Source organism: Notolabrus celidotus, chromosome 13 (assembly GCF_009762535.1).
Source record: "Notolabrus celidotus isolate fNotCel1 chromosome 13, fNotCel1.pri, whole genome shotgun sequence".
NCBI lineage: Eukaryota > Metazoa > Chordata > Actinopteri > Labriformes > Labridae > Notolabrus > Notolabrus celidotus.
In genome coordinates, this window is record NC_048284.1 from 8,404,602 (window position 1) to 8,425,359 (window position 20,758).

Genomic DNA, 20,758 nt, shown 5'->3' on the forward strand with positions numbered 1-20,758 from the left:
ATATCTCATAGAGAGAGGTGCAAGACTGGAGAGGAGAGGAGATGAGAGGAGAGCCCCTCCTCTTCATACAGCACTGAGAATCTTATGAATGACAAGCATGGGGAGGAAGAGGAGGGAGGCAAAGTCACTGGTCATCTTGTTTTAAGACCTGTGGGCCTTCTTTTGTGATAACCAGTAAAAAAAAAAAATCCCTGCTAAAACCTGCTCTTAAAGGACCCCCTTAACAATGCACATGGGTCTAATGTGTTTAATACTGAGGTAATCTGTAGGTCTGTGTTATGTAGGCTCTCAAAAAGTGGTCCTCAGAGATTAGACTGACATTACTGTACATGAAGTTTACCCCTAAAGACAACCCTGCTGTTGTCTCTCTCTCAGTCTGTTCTCTCACAGGAGCTTGTGAAATTCCTCTTGGGTCTGCAGAAAATACCAAAATAGGGGAGGACATACCTCAGAGCAACAAAACATTTCCTTAAAATTAGCATCAATTTCAGATAAGAGTTGCAACAATTACATTTGATAAACAGGTGCTTTTTAATGTAGTAAGTATGGAGTTTTATAATATGGACAATAATGAAAATGTGCTATTTAATGATGTCATACTGGGCTCTGGGCAAACGTGACAAGTATTTTTCACCTGGACTTAAAGCTCCTGTGTGTGTCTTTCGGTTTGTGTTGATTTTGTCGCCCCCTGTGGACAAAGCAGTACTTCTTATCCCTCTGCTAATTTTTCTCCTGTGCATGTGTAAGCAGTGTTTTTTAACAAAAAAATAATATAATCCTGCGTTCTTACATCAGTCATATGAATCACATATTGGGAATCAAATGTGGGAAATTTTAAAGATTATCATGACACCTACCCCCCGACCAGAGCTTTGTCCAGAATCGATCATTTCCCCATAGAAATACTCAGTCTTGTCACTAATGATCATGTCTTCTTTTGTACATCATAAATAGATTTCAGTATTAATTTCAGTCTGATTCATAACCAGTTTAAAAAATCCTCACAGGAGCTTTAATAATCAATCATGGAATTTCTAAATACTAATAAACAAATAACAAGAGTTGGTTTGTAACTGCAAATCCACATGTGGTGCTTTAAGTGTCTGTTGGTGAAGCAATCCCCAAAGTTGACGTACATACATTCTTAAAGAGAAATATATCGATGCAATTTGGCACCCCCCTGTGGACAAAGCAGTATGAAGTGTCCTACCTCTTTGTTGATCTTGTTCTGCAGAATTTTTTCAAGTTATTTTTCAGGCTTTTATGTCTTTATTCCGAACATAGGACAGTGGATAGAGTAGGAAACTGGGAAGACAGAGTGGGGACATGCAGCAAAGAGTCATGGGTTGGAATCAAACCCAGGCCCCCCACTTTAAGGGAATGAAGCTTCTGTACATGGGGCGCACAATGTAACCACCGAGCTAAACCGGCACCACGTTCCTGTTTTCTTACAACATTCAAATAAAGAGTATTAGCTGAAATGGTAAAATAATGCTGTTAATGTATTGTGCAGTTAATCAAATTGCATGACACATATCCTGTAGCTGTGATTTCAGGCATTAATAAAAACAATAAAGATATAATAATTATTTCCAATGATGGTCTCATTTGTTTGTAAAGATCATAAAGAGGCATCAGCATTCATTTAAATCTTTTTCATAACCAGCTGAAAATGCCTCACAGGAGCTTTAAGCATTCAAATGAATCAATAACTTAATTCAAAGATGTATTTGTTATAAATCTAGTTTATTTTTTAATAGTAACAATTTACAACAAACAGCTTAGGAGTAACATTAATACATCCCATTCAAAGTCAGGAACAAAAAGGCTCATTAAAGTGCTCCATACAGTACCTGCTTGTTTACATGTATTAAATAGATACAGTACACGCTCAAAATGCCTCAGAGGCAGCGATCTAACTCACAAATTAAAAGCCCTACCTCAAACATCTATTCACAAGGATTAATGTGTTGAATAGTCTTTATCCTCCTTATGATCTTCCAACTTCAGATCCAACTCCCTTCTTTTATGCAGGCTACATTTGGAAAAGTTTACATCAGCATACGTAAGACGTGCCAAATCTAAGGTGGAAAACTTTTGACGTTTGAGTTGAACTGCAACAGCGAGATTAATGTTACTTAAAAATGTAATTCCTTTGTTTCAAAATCTTTCATCATTTCAGTTCTTATCTGTTGCACATTTATCTTGTACTGAGACACGTCACAGCTAGAAAAAAGGGAGAATGTAGGAAGTGTGAGCCACCACTAGAGGGCAACATTTGTAAAGATAACTCACATTCCTGGGGTTCATACTAAGAGACATGTCACTGCGGTGTATCACTGTACCAGAATGGCACTGCTTGGAGGAAGAGGAGGTTTTAAAGATACAAGTCCATAACTAAGAGGAAGTGTATCATTATTATGCTGCAGATTGATTGTGTTGCAATTTAACTTAGATGCATTCACAGTCTCCTGTTAGGTAAAAACTGTCCCTCATCGTTAATGGAAATAAATTCCTTTTTGATTTATTATCTTCATTTTCATGTTTTTTTTATTTTCTACAAATATATATAACAATAATAACGAAATAACAATAACAGCAAGCAGACGTTAAACCCACAATTCAAAAGTCAGAAATCTAAATGTATATATTAGGTCTTTTCAAACATGAACAAAATCTTTAAAACAGGCAAGAAGAAGTGTTGTGAAGTTGTTCGAGCTGATTCCTGACCGACAACATAATGAGTCTGTCATTCTGGGACTCTTTATTTTGGCAGGCTGTGAAAGATGTCTTCTTTTCACAGCAGTGATTAATCACAGAAATGAGGGCTGCATCTCATTTAGAAGTGTTAGCTCCAGAGCTCTGGTGTTGCTCACATTGGCTCGCTTTAGTGTTACGATTAATTCTAACAGGAGCATTACTGACGGTGTTATCTCTTTGTTTTGTTGGTTGTAATAAGTACAAATATCTGCTGTGAAAAAAGAATCATATCTGAATTAATACTTCAGTGTTGTGTGAACAACATTAAAGCTTATAAAGGCATACTGAGATTGTTGGAAGACGGTGATACTACAGTACCATTGAACGCTCTTCAGAAAACTTAATTCATTAGAAACTAAAGGCGAGGTCAAGCATGGCTGAAGATGGCAGCTCTAGGATGCTTGGAGCTCTAGGATGCTTGTTACACTTGATGCAGCATTGCTTGCTAACAAGCACTCTTGTTGACTAAGTGGCTCTTGAAGAACTCCTGGACTCGTTCCCACAGGTCCATCTGAGCTTCTGAGTGGGCTTTTGGCTCCCCACCAAACACCACGGGGGTCCCTACCGCTCTGTGAAATGTAGATCCACAATAAGGCATGTGAGGGACTTCCAAAAAGTGCCCAGCTTTTGGATATGTAACCAGCTCGTAGGTCTTTTTCCCGTGTTTTCTGAGTGTTTCCACGGCTTGCTTGGCGAAAAACATACTGTTCCAGTTGTGGTCGTCTTCAGAAACAGCAAAGAGGAACTGGCAGCTGGCACGTTCTACTGGAATCAAAGACGCTCTGTTCTCTTCCAAAGACGGGTCTGGTAGAGCATCGCGTATATCCAGAATCCCAGAATCTAAGAATTTTATGTTCTCTACGACCGGATAAAGCGGGGGTATGACAATGTCTTTGTAGTGTAATGGAATCACCGTGTTTGCATTGCAGGCATTAATACAGATGGTTGCAGAGATCCCAGAGAGGAATGAAGACATGGACAAAGCGATACCACCACTGTGAGAGATCGATATGATGCCAATGCCAGGACCTGTGACCTGCAACAAAAAGTGGAAAGTATTAATAATCTATATCAAATGTGCTCCATTCATAATATGCAATGAAGTGTACAGTTCATAAATACATAACAACCATGTCTCAGTTCCAGAAGAAAGACTTGTCAAACAAATTCACTCATTTTCATAAACTCCCTGATGAATGAGGCAGTGCCTGAATTGAAAATTGGCCAAAAGACGTGGCATGCCATGCCACATGCTGGTAAATCAGCAACATGTGGTCAGTATGTAACTAGGGGAAAGCAGCATGTAATGATAGCAGGTAGAACACATTCAAGTACTTTGAATGGCTAACCTGTTGCTATCAACGTGGCTGTTTCTTTTACATGCATGATTGACATAGATGCTGGGCTGCATGTACACCGTGTTCCAAATTATTATGCAAGTTGCATTTTTGTGAATATTTTAAAAACTGTGTCCTCAGTTGTTTTCAAATTTGTTAGGAAGTCAGATAGTGAATATATTTCTTCAACTGTGTGGTTATAATGATGCTTTTCGGCTGTATTTTTAAATAAATGCAGAATCTGCAGAAATGAGTGTGCCAAATTATTATGCAAGTTAGTGATAAGAGCATATAACTTGTGAAAATTAAAAACTAGGCACCATTTTAAATGTTCTATTGATTGAAAATAATAACATTTACCACAACTGTATTCAAACTTCAACAAAAACAACAGTTTTCTTTACATTTGTATACAAAATAAAACTGTTAATGTCTTTGAAACATTTCAAATCTTAAGTGTTTCTCAAATGTCCAATATAACCTCCTTTTCTTTCAGTTAGGGTCAGAGGTCACTGGTAAACTGATTTAGTGAGGTTTCTGATGACTTCTCAACTGACACTGTGAGCTCTACCTTGTATGGCTTTCCAAAGAGGCTCTTTGAGCTGTATTTCTTGCCATCACTCTAAATTATCTCCTTTATTATTGACCACAAGTTCTCAGTCAGGTTGAGATCAGGTGAGCAGGCAGGCCAGTTCATGAGGCGATCCTCTTTAAAGCCCTGAGATGCCATCCTGTCCTGGGAATAACGTGAGGCATGTGACGGTGCATTGGATCACTATCTGACTTTTTGACAAATTTAAAAACGACTGTTGACATAGCTTTTTAAAATATTCACAAAAATGCAACTTGCATAATAATTTGGAACACGGTGTAATGATAGGACTTGAGATTGTGTTGGCCATGCCACATGCCACTGAACTACTGGCATATGGTGTGACTGTTGTGACATACCATTTGCCACTTGAAAATCTCATTAGGCTCTTACGTACTGCTAATTCAAGGTGAGTTATTTACTCCCTTTCTCAGAGGAAGCAGAATGGGGGGATCAATGACAGGCAAGACGATGGCAATGTGAAACCACTGAGCTGGCAGGACAGCGTGGCTCTGTGTGTTTGCATGTCTGAATGTCCTTATATGTTGCGTGTGTTTACAAGCTGTGTCTGTCATGTTCCCTGTAATGCAAGGAGAAATCAGACAGTACATAGCGATGAGCAAACTCTGTTCCAACACTACTGCAGAGCTGTAAATCTGTCACATAGATGCATATTTAAAATGTCATTTTGTATGATCTAATATTGATGATGTATGTTTATATAGTTTATTTGATTTTAATTCTTTCATTTATCATTGTGTGATTGGAGTAGTTAATTGAGTTAGTCTGGTCGCATGAAAACGGGATGCTGTAATCACGCCATTATGCTATTTCTCATCATTAAAGCAGATCATAATTTGGACCCAAGTAAATAATTTGACCGTGTATCAGACAAGGGAAACCATAAGCCGAGGGCCTTTTTTTTGTTCTACATTCCCTGAGGGGATCTAGATGTGTCACCTGTCCATTTACTAAAAGATGAATGAGGTATTGTTTTAGATCTACAGTTGTCTCAACTATCTCATATATTCAATTTTCAAATGAAGTCTTTAAAAAATCTTTAGTTTTGTCACAGCCACAGAAAGCAGCCACTAGGTGTCATCAGTGACACAGAAAATGTCAGTATAGGCCTCTATCTCTGATCCATCATCATTTTACATGTTAATAATGAGTTAGGTCATTATTACAACATTGATAAAAGGTGAAGGGGAGGTCATTTGAATTCTGTTTTGATCTTCAAAACTCACCTGTGGTTGTCTCCTAAGATAAGTTACAGCCTCTTCAAAATACTCCAAGTCAAACTTTGAGACTTTTTTGGGTAAATCACCGTAGCCAAGATAGGCCAGTGCCAGAACAACAAAACCTTTATTGGCCAGGAGACTGGCTCTGGGCTCAGTGAGACCTCCACCAAATGTGTACAGATCCACTATTCCTGGGAATGGACCCTTTCCTGGGGGGGACAAAAAAACAGAGGAGAATTTAAGAATATTGATGTCTCTTCCTATTTGTATGCACTTCCAGAATCCTGACTCACAGCACACAGCTCACCTGGTGGTACGAAAAGAACTCCTCGTATTCTTCCCTCTTCCACAGGTATCCTCTTCATCCCCTCCGTCATGTATTCTCTCTCGTTGGTTTCAGACGCTAAGAGCTCACCAGTGTCTCCACTCAGTGCTTCTATCTGTACCTGTGTTGGGGTGAGCACGTTCTTCTTCAGAACTTTACTGTGGGGAGTCTCTGATGCAAGGGACCAGAACAAACCCATGGGCTCCACTCCGGTGTAGCTTCCTCCTAGAGAGGGTGCACGGGAGACGTCCACCTGTCCAGCTTCATCTGCTTTGTATTGGGCAGAAGCCTTGAAAACAATCCCTCTGTCATCGACTAGTTTGGATCTCAGCTCAACCGGTCTGTGAGGAGCGAGTCCCTCCACTTTCACCTGTACCAGTTTATCAAAGAAGCAGCGAACGCTGGGGAGGATTTTCAGGCGGATCTGTGAGTAGGCCATTTCAGGTCTTCAAGGTAGGAGGCCTGTGTGTGCTTTCCTTTTACACAGGGCTTTAATTCAGCCAGTTATGTTGTCACTGTATCTGTCAAAGCAATAAAAAATAGTTTGCTATCAGACTTTATGACCATTCATCATACAAAACAGAATCAAAATTTCAACAAATAATGAACGGTTCTTAATATTTGATCAAATGTTTGATGTTGTACATTAATGTTCTGCACATAATTGTATTTAAATGTTGATTTCTAATTTTTTTGGGTGGGGACGTGGGCGTAAAATGTAATTTTAGGATGTACCAGGCACCTGAAATGGATGAGAAATTGGATCCCCACAATGTTTACATTTTTTTTTTTAATTGTATGCCTTTTATTTGAGAGGATAGGACACTGGACAGTCTAAAACTACAAAATGAGAGTGAGCCTTTATACATGCGGGCCATCTATAGAGTCACTGAGCTAAACTGGCAACCCACCATTTCCATATTAGAGTAACATCAACAGCTCACATTCATGGAAAGCTGGTATTAATAAAGGCCATCTAATATTAAACCAACTTTTAGAGATATATGGGGCATTTTCTATACATCGGTCAGCAATAACCTTCCAGTACATCCCACAGAGGCTGGATTGGATTGAGATCTGGGGAAATCTGGAGACCAAGTCAACAACTTGAACTCACTGTCATGTTCCTCCAGGCCACCTTCTTCCATCGCTTCATGGTCTAACTTCTGACGCTCACATGTTCATTGTAAGAACTTCCAGTGGTGGACAGGAGTCAACATGAACACCCTGAGTGATCTGCTGCTAACACAGCCTCCACTTTTGGTAGGTAAACCAGTGGAACCCTGCAAGAGGTGCAGTTTTTGGAGATGCTCTGACCCAGTTGTCTGGCCATCACAGTTTGGTCCTTGTCAAATTGCTCAAATCCTTACACTCTTCCATTTTTTGAGCTTCCAGCACATCAACTTCAAGGACAAGGATTCACTTCTGTCAGTGGTCATAATGTTATGGCTGATCAGAGCCTAAGTGCAAACTCTAAAGAGTAAGATAGAAAGACTAAATGAAAGTTGTTTCAGTACAAAGATATCCAGCGTTCTCATTTCTCTAAAATCATGTTGCTTGGGCCTGCACAGGCCTGCACTGACAATGGATGACTTGCATTAACAATCAAAGGTCAATGACAAGAAATGATGAGGTTTTTTGTGTCCCAGCCTCGTGATTAAGTTTAAATGCTGTCATCAAAATTAAGAAAAAACACTTTTTGGAAATGTCTTTGCCTGAAACAAGGGTATTCTATTGAACAAGGGGCGTTCAGGGACACCAGATGGAAAGTCTAACTGGGTGAAAGGTCAGCTTCAACAGCCCATACATATTAGAAATAAAATAAATTACCAGAGACCGAAAGAGACCCTGTTTAAGATATATAAGTTGATAACTTCTTTCTTTACATTTTTTTTGGGGTTAACATTCTAGCTTTCTTGCAAGGAATTCAACTTGCAGGCATTATTTGTTTACCCTCTCTGCTTTCACCAAACTACGCCTGTCTGACAACTGTATTTTGTCATACAGCAAAAATATATTAAACATAATATCTTTCAAAAGCTGCAAAGTTACAGAAACGCATACCTGTACAACTATGACAGACTTATTCGTACGTTTACAGCTGAGATTGCCATGGAAGAAGGAACCATGAAGCAGGAAGTAAATGAGTGGGCGCAACCACTTTGCTGAAGCGCGCGGGGGGGTCCGTTCGAGGCAGCTCCTTCTGGGGTTGATTTCTGAAGTGAGAGTGCCACTTTGTGCATGTGTATGTTAGAATGTAACCTTGAATCATGTATTGATAATTAAATAGAAGTTAAAAAAAAAAGATATTGGTGTTATTATTTTTTTTAAGAGAAACTGTGGTCACTCCTCGTGTGGAATGAAACTGTCCATATAGTTTGCTGTTGTTTTTATTTACAGTCTATGGTTGACACTAGTCTCAGCTCTAGTAGCCTAAAGATCAAGGGTGTCAAACTCAGTTCAGATCAGGGGCCACATACAGCCCAAGTTGATCTAAAGTGGGCCAGACCAGTAAAATCACAACATAATAACCTATAAATAATGAAAACTCCAAATGTTTCCCTTTGTTTTAGTGCAAAAAAGTACAAGTACATTTGTAAATGTTCACATTTAATGAACTATACTTTTACAAAAACAGCTGTTGTATTTTTCTTCATAATGAGTCTCATAGTGGGGCCAAATATTATATTCTTTAAGCACTGAAACCTGATTCCAACACACCAAACACACAGGTTTTCCAGTCACCTGACATGTTTACAGCAAAATAACAGATAGATTATAATAATGAAGAAGGTAAAGTTGACTATTAGGGGACCCCCCAGCTCAAGCATGAACAGTTCGCTTGCTGGATAGTGTTGTATGCAGGGGTCCAAAAAAGTCTATGAATTTCTACTGGATTATGCAAACTTATAACAAATATTCTTTTTCCTCACTTTGAGAAAAAAAGTCTCGGAGCGTCGTTCAGGTGCCCCCTGTCAGCTCTTTGGTTGTAAGACAATTTGAATTGGAATTACTTTAATTGAAAAATTGCAGTAAATGACTTCTCTGTAATTTTTTCACTTTGCAAAGTCATCTAGCGGGCCGAATAGGAACCTCTGGCAGGCAGGTTTTGGACCGCAGGGCTTATGTTTGACGCCCCTGCTATAAATTATGAAATGTTAAATCGAATAAAGTAGAAATCAGTTTAATCTATCATAAAAATTTAATTAAAATGTACGATAATAGAATTCAGAAAGTATTCATGTCCACACGAAGACGGAGCAGCCACTAGATGTCAGCAGGGGACAGAGTAAAAGTAAACAGGAATGGTAAAATGCCCCAACAATAACATTTTACTTTAATGTCTTGACACGTTGATGCAGTATTTGGACTATGTCCTTGTATTTTTGAAGGGAACACAGTCAGACAAGAACAGTACATGATAGGAATCTCATTTACCTCACGTGTTCCCCCCCTGGAATAGATTATTTGATTAGATTCTGGACCACCTTGCTGCATTTATTTTCATATTAATGAGCAAAATGGTGGGACACTTGGCTCAGCTGCCTCTTGTTTATCTCCAGGGTATCCCTCTTCTGTCCTTTGAGAGGTTCCTCTCTGGACTCAATGACATGTCAAGGGCTACTGCAGGACTTGTATCCCATTAATTATGCTTAGTCCAGTGCCAAGAGGAACTCCTGGGTAGAGAAGACTTATTTGAAAGAGAGGAAAGGGAAGAGGACTTGTTTGTACAATACAAGAGGAAATTAGAAGGGGGTGTATGAGGCAGTCAAGTGGGGGGCGAAACTTTACTGGAATTGGAGAAAGTGAAAGTAAAAGAGGATGTTATTGCAGCTATGTGGAATCAATACGCTCAAAATGTCTTGTTAGTGGTTTGCCAATGAAAACAAATGTTCAGTCATTGTTGCTGGGGCCTGAATTCTCTTCCTGTAAACAGCCTTAGCATGGAATGATTTGCTATGGAGACATAAAATCACAACAACAGACTCAATTTGGACAACCATTTGGAGGACAACAAAAACATTGCCAAAACAGGGTTGTAATAAATAACAGACACATAACAAGCATACCTTTATCCTCACATTAAAGCAAAACCTGCACTAGTCAACATATCTCTATGGAAAACTTTATTTGGATGCAATGGATGCTCTGTATTTTTCATGACTACAGAAAATCAATAATTCATTTGCTACAGAACAACTACTCCATTCATATATGTGGATGGCATGATTGATCGAATGTTTACCGATGTCTAGCAGTAAGAGAGAGATGTATTCTGGCACTTTATGACCTGCTTCCTTTGATGTGTCTTTGCAGTGATGCATTGTGCTTTGCAAGTTTTCACTGCAGCATGAGCTGTGGTTTGGTGTGAAGCATATCTCATGTTCTTTCCTCTTTGAGTGAATGAAAGTGATATTTCCACCTACTCTTTCTGTCTATCCATCTGAAAACTGAAATGTACACAATCAACGCAGAACTGTATATTAGCCTGCATAATAAAGTGGCCCCATAAACATATTCTGATGTGGTGTCAATTTATTCATTCTTCTTTTAACATACTTGTCCATGTGTAGATCTAATGAATATGCATGCTGTGATAATGTAATCTCTCCAGCTGCAGCTGCAACAAAGACAATCCTTTACAGAGGATGGGACACGCAGCAGAGGAACCAAGCTAGACTCCACGTGACCTCTCAGAGATGTCTTGAGGTGCTGTTAGAACAAAATATTAGTCTGGTTATGTTGTAAACATGACAGAACAATTGATAAAAGCATGAATTTATTTTCCTTTTTTATTGCATGTACACAGTTTTGTGTCAAGGACAAAACTGAGTGACATTCATGATCAGACATTAGAATATTTAAAAATTGAGACCAAGAAGCACACATAAATATTATTATTTTGCAAAACAGAAAGACACATTAAAGGTACGAAATGGATTGGGTTGCAAACATGAATACATCTGGCAGTAAAACACAATAGCACAACAAGACATTAAAAACCCATAGCTCACTATTGTAACTTGTTTTAATTGTATTTTAGCATTATTAATATAAGCTGATGATGAGACTAATGAAGTGTAGAAGTGTACATAGTGTATATATATGTTATATTTACTATATTTTATTTCATCTTTTTAAGAGCAGTGCCTGTGTTCTTAAACTGTTACTGTGAAATAACTTCTGCACTTTATTTTATCAAATTGCTTGTATTTTATATTTTAATGTTTGTTGTCGTTGTTATCTGTCTGTTTTGTTTACTATGACATATGTTGCTGCCTCTCTTGGCCAGGTCACCCTTGTGAAAGAGGTCTCGATCTCAATGGGTCCTTTATCTGGTTAAATAAAGGTTAAATAAAAATCTTATTTTAGAGTCACCTTAGCATTACTATTATTATTATTTTTTTTTTTTTATTATTATTATTGTCATTGACATTATTATAATTTATTTTGTAACTTTGTAAGTACATTGTCATATTATCATGTCCCATGTTTGCCAGTTTGGCATGTAAAATATAATGAAAACATTGTGGGGATCCAATTTCCCATCCATTTCAGGTGCCTGGTATATCCTACATTTACATTTTACACCCATGTTCCCACCCCAAACTATAAAAATCAATAGTTACATACAGTTATGTGCAGAACATTAATGTTCAACATCAAACATTTGATCAAATATCTATCTATGATGAAATGTTTTCTCATTCTAAACATTCAAAAAACATCTTGGAGGACTCTGGAGGACTGTGACTTTAAATAACATGTTTTTTTCCTCTCAAAATATTGCTAATATCTCAGAAATGTTGGTCCTTTTATTATGAATGGTAACACCAAGAAGGTTCAGTTGTTCAGCAGCTTATCAAACAGAAACACTGTGCCTATTTGCTGTAAAAACAATTCTCATAGCAAACAAACGACAAAAGAATTTTTTTTTGTATCTAATCAGGGTACTTGCTGTAATTATTGTTGTGAATATTTGCTTAATTTTCTCTTTGTCTGTTCTTTTGTCTCCCTCCTCTAATTCTGTGCTTTTATTTTGAAGGCGAGCCTTGACACATTAGAACACGCCCTTCCAACGAGGTAGCCATGGAGACCGCGCGAGAGCGAGGGGGCAGCTGCTGGTCGAGTTTCCGCACACCTCGAATACAGACGGAGAGGACGAGGGAACAACAGAGCAGCTCTTTACGGACCTACACGACGAAAACATTAGACCTTTTAGGAGTTATTCCAACACATTTACCTCTGGGTGTCTCCATTCTCAACGGCCTTTAATGCCTCGATTGTGAAACGTTGAGAGGAGGGCTTGCTGGTAACCTTTACGTTGGTGAGTCTTGGCTGTTTTTTTGTCGGATAGGCCACTACGAGAGCTCTCACTCTGCCTTTCTCTTTCCTCTCTGCTTGGATTTACAGTATTCTTCTTTTTAGAACAAGTTATCTATGCTGTGGTAACGCTTAATAATGTATTAATACGAATAATGAGCTGTCACTTCAATGTTTTGTCAACTAAGGAAGTGTATTCTCAGTTAAGCTAGCCATGACTGTAACGTTAATAACTGTTAGATTCAAGATTCAACGGTTTTTATTGTCAATTTTCACCATATATATTAAGACATACAGAAAAAATCGAGATGCTGTTTATCCCCTTCAACTCTTAAATAGCAAAAATGTGAATATAAAATAAAATTATAATAAAATACAGTTAAAAACAGCCTCTGTACACAGTGCAGGTAGTGCAGTTATTACTTATTTGTATATCATATTCATGAAGTTATAAGTCATACAATCGGATACTCTTGCTTGACAATGTGTTTGAATAATTTATAAACACGAAACCGGCTGGGATAGCTATAGTGCTGTCTCAAACAGCTGTATCATTACTGTTTTATTACATTTTGCTCATTTAAAGAAGAAGAATTGGTGTAGCATATACCTAAAACACGTTATATATTAACAATCAAGTGACAATGTGTATAATAAGTGTGTGTTACTTTGCTAGCTACTCAAACAGCTGTATCATTACTGTATTGTTACATTTTGCTCATTTAAAGAAGAATAATTGGTGTAGCATACACCAAAAATACATTATATGTTAACAATCAAGTGACAAAATGTATAATAAGTGTGTGTTACTTTGTTAGAATAAGGTTCGTGTCTTTGTTTTTGTCCCACTGTATGTGTATGTGTGTGTGTGTGTGTGTGTGTGTTCCTGGCAGCCCACCACAGTCTTTGTTTAAATAGCTCGCAGTACAGTTGCACGTGTCGAAGCGTGTGACTCCGCTTTAGAGCTGCTATGAAGAGGGAGATGACCACGTTTGATAGAGTTGCAGTGTATAAAACACGTATAAACACTTGAGTTTTCCAGGGTTCTCCTTGCGACGAACACTGTAATTGTCATTTCCCACTCCTTCGTTCGCAGATGTTGCAATGAAACTTCGAGTCGTTTCCTGCCTGCCGGGAAAGGGTTAGAGAGTTTACTCACCATAGAGAAAGGGCAAGAGGAGAAGCAATCATCATAACAGAGAACAGAGACCCATGAATCAGGAAGGAGGGGTGTATTCACATCACATCAAGGCTAATGTGAAGTCTAAGCAGTGCTGTGTCTGTCATGGGGCAGACCAATGTTTTCATCAAGTCCTTGTGCACAGCATGTTGTTGTGAGAGATAAGATCGTGTACTTTGGGATAGTGTATGTGTAATGTGTCATGCCTTGCCACTCAGTCTACACTTTGTTAGCTATCTTTCCTCTGTAGTGACATTGATTACTGATGATTTAACTTGATGGTAGCATTTAATCCCACTGTAAGGTAAAGTTGTCTGCACCACAGAAATCAGAAAGAACTTTAATCACTATGTATCTCAAGAATACAAAGATTTGACTTCAGGATTTTTGCGTACTCCTTGTAAGAACATAAATGGACAGACACTAAAATTCAAGTACTAATAAAAAAAATATATATTAGTACAAAAGACACGAGTGCAATAAAAAGAAACAACATACAAGCATGATAACGTGCAATAGTGCAAGGATGAAGGTGGCTCTGTCCATGAGGTAGCTGGTTTATGACACAGTGTTAAGTGTTCATCAGTGTGACGGCCGGAGTAGGGATGTAAAAATACACTCAACCCACAATTCAATTCGAATCCTGATTTTTGGTTCACAATACGATTGACTCACGATTTTCTAACAATTTTCAAGAAAACTAGATTAAACTCAAAATTTAAACAACTATTATTTTATTTCAATTCTCAGATATGGACAGTTGCAATATATATATATATATTTCTCTTATACTTCTTTGTAAACAAAGTAATCCTTTTTCATTTTTTAAGGTGTGTTGTAACTCAAATAAAACCACTGCACACTTTTATTCTGTACCTTGCAAAAAACAAAAAATGGCCGCACAAAAATACCTTGCTGGAAAATTTCACAACAATTATAGAGAAATGGAAAGTGAACAATTCCCAAATTAAAGTATTAAATATTAAAACAAATGAGGTAAATTTCTTTAAATAAGGGATGTAAATTTCAAGTATTCTTCGTGATCGATCTTTGGAAATGTTAACGATCAATTATCATTTAATCATTTAAAAAACTTAAAAGTTTTCCATGTCAAAAATAATGCCAAATGCATTATTTCCCCCTAAATCAAATTTTCCTTCATGACAGTGTATATTACTGACAATATTAAACAGCTACGGATCATATTGAGGTGTTCAGAATGTTAAACACGCTGAATATCAACGTAAGGAGCAGGCTTATAAATAATCTCCATGGTCATATGTGAAGACTCAGACTTCAACATGTGGATTTACTGCAACAAGGGAACTGAACAGGATCATATTTTAGACTCACAGTGTCCAGTTTTCTGTATACTCGGTCTTATTGAGAAAAATAAGCATGTCAATGCGGTCATGTGTCAGCCGGGGGCAAAACCGGATCAGAATCAGGAGAAAAAAGCGCTCGTGGAGACCTGTCACTCAGCAGCAACCCCCAGCTGAGCGTCTCCACTGTGCGCAGTCAGCTGATTCTGAAACATGCTTTAAACTTAAAACACCTCCACTCAGCGGGTGGCCAGAGAGCAGTGTAAGAGACTTAATGATGTTGAGCAAGTGGAGTATAATGCAGATAGCGCCTTCTACTGTTTGAAAACAATATCCAGATACATATTATGTTGAATTGATTTTAATCCACCCTTATTTGTATTGATTTTTTTACCGATTTGCGATATATCCTTACATCCCTAGTGTAATATGTTTCTGAAGTTGTCACACATGACAGTCGTTCATTCATGTTTTCAACATTCATGAATAAATAGCACTCCTTCTATGTTCCTGAGCTTGATTCAAAGCTTTTCCCTTCACATAACTGATAAGTGTTATTCTTTTTTTTAAAGTGTCACAATCACCAGTTCAGCATCCATTGTTTGGATGGACTCGTTTTGTTTTTACACATTGTGCACACTCTGGCTTTCACAGAGGGGACTTGCAGATAAACAATGGGCAGCTTTAATGGTTCTCAATTTTAAAGCCATTGTGTAGCCCAAAGTGTGATTTTTATAACTCCCAGTCCAGCATTCAGAAGCGTTTTTCTGTTTGACAACATTGCTTAGAGAAAACATCTTGTGTGGACAGATAAGAACACTGCGTTTGGCTTCAGTCCCACTCAGTTTTCCCTACCTTTCACCACTGTCAACATAACATGACAGCTTTTCTCTCATTTTTCAGTGTTCCCCCATTTATACTTCTGTTTCTACTCCGCTTTCTTTTTAGTAATACTCTCCTCTAACTTTCTCTGCCTCCCTTCCTTGTGGCAGTACAGAGGGATGCCCAGGCACTGTGGGGCTCACCACCACTACATAATACTTCATAACAAAGGCTCCTTTCTGTGCTGCCATGCAGAGCCTCATCTCTGGGCTCCCTCCGCAGGCCCAGGCGGGCTCCAACAGCCGCAGTAGCATTGGGGCCTATCGGGTGGAAATCTCCTCCCGGCTGTTTCTTTGGCACACTGAGTGCTCTCTGTTCCCGGACACATGCCTGCACTGCTGCTCTCCTTGGCTCCCTTTGCATTCCAGGAGCCCCGGGCAGCTGAAAAACTGCAGTAGCAGCCTGCTGGGCGGCTGGTCGTCTCAATGGCGTCTGAAGTGGAGGGTTGCATCGTTTTTTCCCCAGGTGGAAGACGAAACAGACAAAAGTGTGCAACTTTGGACTTGTATATAGCGTCTTTCTGGTGTCACATTCACTCACTGATGGTAGAGCCTGCTTTACAGTAGGGGCCATGAGTATTAGCTAACCTCATTCATACCATAGACTATATAATAAATGGATGTAGTATCCGTGGCGTCACCCATCTGTTTTGAAGCCAATCGTCGGCGGGAGCCATATTGGAAACGCTAAACTCAACCTAACATCTGTCAAGCTAATGTGAGGTAAAGAGGCAGGCTTTGAGCCTCCTCGCCAACAGCTACAGTGTTCCCGCCTGTCAATCAAGTCAGTCATGTCCTTATTTGGGCAAAACTCGTAATCTTAATATCTTCTGAGCTGTCGCGTTTGAAAAAACTTCACCCCCCGTACAATGTGTGCTGATGGAGAAACTAGCTCTTCAGACCAAAGCGTTTTTTTTGAATGGGTGTGTACGTGGTTTCCGGTGTTTCTGCAGCCAGCCTCAAGTGGACGCTTGATGAACTGCAGTTTATAACACTTCCACATAGGCTTCATATTTCAAGCCCGGAGGTTGCATTTTGCACCTTGATTCGTACACATTCACAATTAGGGTTTCAGTGTCTGCCGTAGCTGGCATCGAACCTCCAACCTTCTGATTGATAGACGACCGACTCTACCCACTGAGCCACAGCCAGCCCGTAGCAATACTTCCAACAGCATAACTGCTACTAACAATTATTTTTATCATCAGTTAATTCTCAATTTTTATTTGTCTTTCAAGCCAACAAAACCAAAATACCAAGTTTATGAGGATGTAAAAACAGCACAGTGAGCTTATACCAACAACACAGATGTTGTAAAGCCACATTTAGCATCTGTGCATCATAAAAGACAAACTATTAAACCGAGTATCAGAAGTGCCAAACACTTATATTTCAGGTTTATCAAGTACTCGCACTCAAGACAAAGGCTTGTTGCCATTTCAGGGAAACTAAATTTCTCCATGTTCCGTTTCCAAATTCCTCTGTTACAACATTTGATCTTTATGATCACGCCTCTCTTCAAAAAGGGGAACTGTGGCACCGCCTTGTTCTAGGTGTAGCAGATTTACTTTCTTGTACTGGTACCATTGTGGTGCTTAATCTGACCATGAGTTGCAGATTTGAGATTTAGTACAACATAATGTACTCCCCCATTTTAATATTGTTCTCAACCAACATTTTATTAGCCGTCCCCCCTTACAGCCTCACAGTTTAAAACGCTGTCTCTTCATTGAGCTTGATCACATCAGTTAAGACGTCCAATCAAGCACAGAATGTTGACATTAAATCTTCTTATAATTTTAAATACACCATGTGCTTTTCCTGACACTGACACTGTTTAATTATTAAACTCAGAGCACACAGAGCTTCACTCATCAGGGAACGAGGAAGTAATGCTGTTCTTTTGTGTGGTGCCAGGTTGTGTTTGCTCTTCTTGCAACATCTGTTTGGACGGGCTGACGAGCTTCCTGCCATTGCAAACTTCTTACATTTAAAGATCTACGATAGTTATACTGCAATACTTGCTTTTACATCAGCCATGTAGAGCCACTTTGTAATGACACTAGATGCTTAAACATGCACTGTTTAAATCTACACACACCTAAATATTCATGCAGGTCTGCTCATGTCACCTGGCCACATACGGTGGCAGACAGGGAGTGTACGATAATGCGGTTTGACTTCAAATGTTGGTTCCAGGAACAAGAAATCTTATGTTGTGAAGTTGAAACCAGCAGCACGGACTCTAAAGTCATGTGTGAAACTCGACTTCTTTGATGTTGCCTGACAGGAAACACATGCTCGCAAATAGGGAAGTTGACATCAGAATATGAGGCATTTCTGGTCTGTTGCAATGCCATAGACTGTATAAATAATGGACGTAGAATCTGTGACATCACCCATCTGTTCCTGAGCGCTGTTTTGAAGCCCATCGTCGGCGGGAGCCATATTGGAAATGCTGAACTCGACCAAACTTCTGTGAAGCTAGTGTGAGGTAAAGAGGTGGGCTTTGAGCCTCCTCGCCAACAGCAACAGTGTTCCCGCCTGTCAGTCAAGTCAGTCATGTCCTTAAATGGGCAAAACTCATAATCTTAATATCTTCCAAATTGCAGCGTTATGAAAAAATTCACCCTTGTACAGTGTGTACCGATAAAGAAATTTGCTCTTCACACCAAAGCGTTTTTTGAACCAGGCTGTAAACATGTTTAGTATTGCTGTAAAGATCGTCTTTTTTGAATGGGTGTGCATGTGGAGACAGCCTCAAGTGGACGCTCAATGAACTGCTGTTAATAACACTTCCGCTTCATATTTTGAGATAGGAGGTTGCCGCTTGATTATTAATCAATTTAGTTCTAAAACACCCGGTGTATTAAAAAGATCTGCAAAGTTAGGCTCTTGTAACTGCTAATTGGGATGCTGTATATTTGAGGATCATACCTTAGATCAAAGTTAATGACTTGGTCCTTTGTCAGAGATTCCTGTGTGAAAGCAATTAAGCCAATTCTGCCGAAGTTTTCAGTTTTCAGACGTACTGGCGGGTCAATACTCTGCCCTCTGCCCGCAGCTCTCTCAAGAGGTCAGCTCTGCATTATAAATCCCAAGTGATTATTTGTACCCCAACAAGTGCTAGTTGTTGTCCTACCTTTGACTTTTCTTTTTCACGTTGTTGTTTCTAAGATGCTCATCATTCAGGGAGAGACTCAGGCCTCATAAATGCACCACAGAACGCCACAGGAAGTCATTCCTGCCTGTGGCCGTCAGACTGTACATCTTCTCCCTATGATCACTGAACAATGATCTATACTCAGTGCAACATCCATACCACTTGAACAGCCTTGTATATATCATCTTCATTCCCAGCGCTTTAATATATAGATAATTCTAAATATTCTGTGCTTCTTTAAATACTATAGGATTTAATTTAATTTTAATTTAGTTTTTTTAATTTTATTTTTTCTAATTTTAATTTTTTTTTTTTTTGTTTGTTTTCATTTGATTTTAATTTTTTTATTTATTTTTATTTGATTTTAATATAATTTTAATGTATTTTTAAAAAAAAATCTTCAAATTTACAGCTTATTTTATTCATTCCTTTTTATTGATATTTTGACTTTCTTAAATACTGTTTATAAAGGCATACTGTAAAGTATTTCTGACTCTGATCAGTAAAGCAGCCTTTAACAGCAGTGCTCTCATCCAAACATAGACAAATGAGAAAGTGTCTCTAGATCAAATAGCTGGCACAGGTCCCCCCCTGCATGTGATTTTGACTGTCTGCCCTTTGGCTCAATGCAGCTCTCAAACTGTTCTGCCAAAAAGTAGCTGACGTCACTCTCTCCCACTGGCTTGTGCAGCATGCAGGTATGATTTTCCAACCTCTTCCTGTGGGCATCAGGAAGGTGGCGAGCTGTGTGTGGTCTTGCTGCGCGTGTGTGTGTGGTAGAACATTTGTGGCAAAATATTATGCAGATTGCGGAGAACAAATTCACAACCAGTCAATGCAGCAAGTCGTAGTTCCACATAGAATTTACATACATCTATTTTAGGCGCCTGTATTTGGCTGCTTCAGTTTTTAGCAGAGGGTGTTTGGGCTGCAACAAGATAAGATTTCAGTCAGTGATTGTTTCATTAAAGGTGGGATTGGTCGTCTGATACATTGTTTGTTACACTGGTTAAAACTACCTTAATGTCCCGATGGCAATCAATACATAATGTGATTTTAAAAAAGGAGCTAGATGAAAATAGCTTTATATCAATTTTTACTCTGAATCAGCTCCATGGAGTATATATATATATATATGGGCCGTATTTGTGTGTGCATGTTTACAGTTACTTTCCTCATCACAATAGTTCCAGGCCGTCTAAGGCAGAGCCAGTGGCCACGCAGCAGATCTGCAATCAAATTGGCGGCTCTCTAAGTGCAGCCATGCCATTACTGTAGCCATTAGCTCAGCAGCCTTCTGTAACTGTAATGGGCCCCCTGCCCTCTCTCGAGGATATGCTGCCTGCCAGCAAGCTAGTTCCTCACAAAAACGCAACTACTGCTACTTCATCCTAACCTCTCTGCAGCAACATACTCAAGACTATATGCAGCACCTGCATCTCATTTATGTAATGATAGTGTACTCTCTTTGGATCCCCCAGTAGGACGCCAAAATGCTTTTAAGAAGTTAGGGAAGTTGGTATCATGGCGAGAGATTTATTAAGAGAGGACAGGAGTTTTATTGCCTGTTTGTACATATGGCTGCGTTTTTCTCCAAGTGATGTTTGAAGGTGTCTCACTATACCTCTGTATC

At 39.0% G+C, this 20,758-nt stretch overlaps 2 protein-coding genes across 2 annotated transcripts in view; one reads left to right on the forward strand and one right to left on the reverse strand.

Moving 5' to 3' along the window:
• Nucleotides 1-2,955: 2,955 nt before the first annotated feature.
• Nucleotides 2,956-8,445, reverse strand: acot20 (acyl-CoA thioesterase 20). The gene is made up of 4 exons (XM_034700240.1): nt 8,320-8,445; nt 6,238-6,776; nt 5,937-6,139; nt 2,956-3,796 (listed from the first exon to the last, which is right to left on the reverse strand). Exons 2-4 carry the CDS (start codon nt 6,692-6,694, stop codon nt 3,206-3,208), a joined length of 1,251 nt encoding a protein of 416 aa, XP_034556131.1. The 5' UTR covers nt 6,695-6,776; nt 8,320-8,445; the 3' UTR covers nt 2,956-3,205.
• Nucleotides 8,446-12,336: 3,891 nt separating this feature from the next.
• susd6 (sushi domain containing 6) overlaps nt 12,337-20,758 on the forward strand; it is a 45,389-nt gene continuing 36,967 nt past the window's right edge. The window contains exon 1 of the mRNA XM_034700181.1: nt 12,337-12,583. The gene's annotated coding sequence lies outside the window, so the exon portion shown is untranslated. The remainder of the gene's footprint in view (nt 12,584-20,758) is intronic.

What these genes read in the sequence shown, in the direction of transcription:
- acot20 (XM_034700240.1), bottom strand. Translation starts at nt 6,694, where the DNA reads ATGGCCTACTCACAGATCCGCCTGAAAATCCTCCCCAGCGTTCGCTGC. An exon ending in AGTTCTTTTCGTACCACCAG is followed by an intron (nt 6,140 to 6,237) that starts GTGAGCTGTGTG and finishes TGTCCCCCCCAG; the next exon opens with GAAAGGGTCCATTCCCAGGA. An exon ending in ATCTTAGGAGACAACCACAG is followed by an intron (nt 3,797 to 5,936) that starts GTGAGTTTTGAA and finishes TTTTTGTTGCAG; the next exon opens with GTCACAGGTCCTGGCATTGG.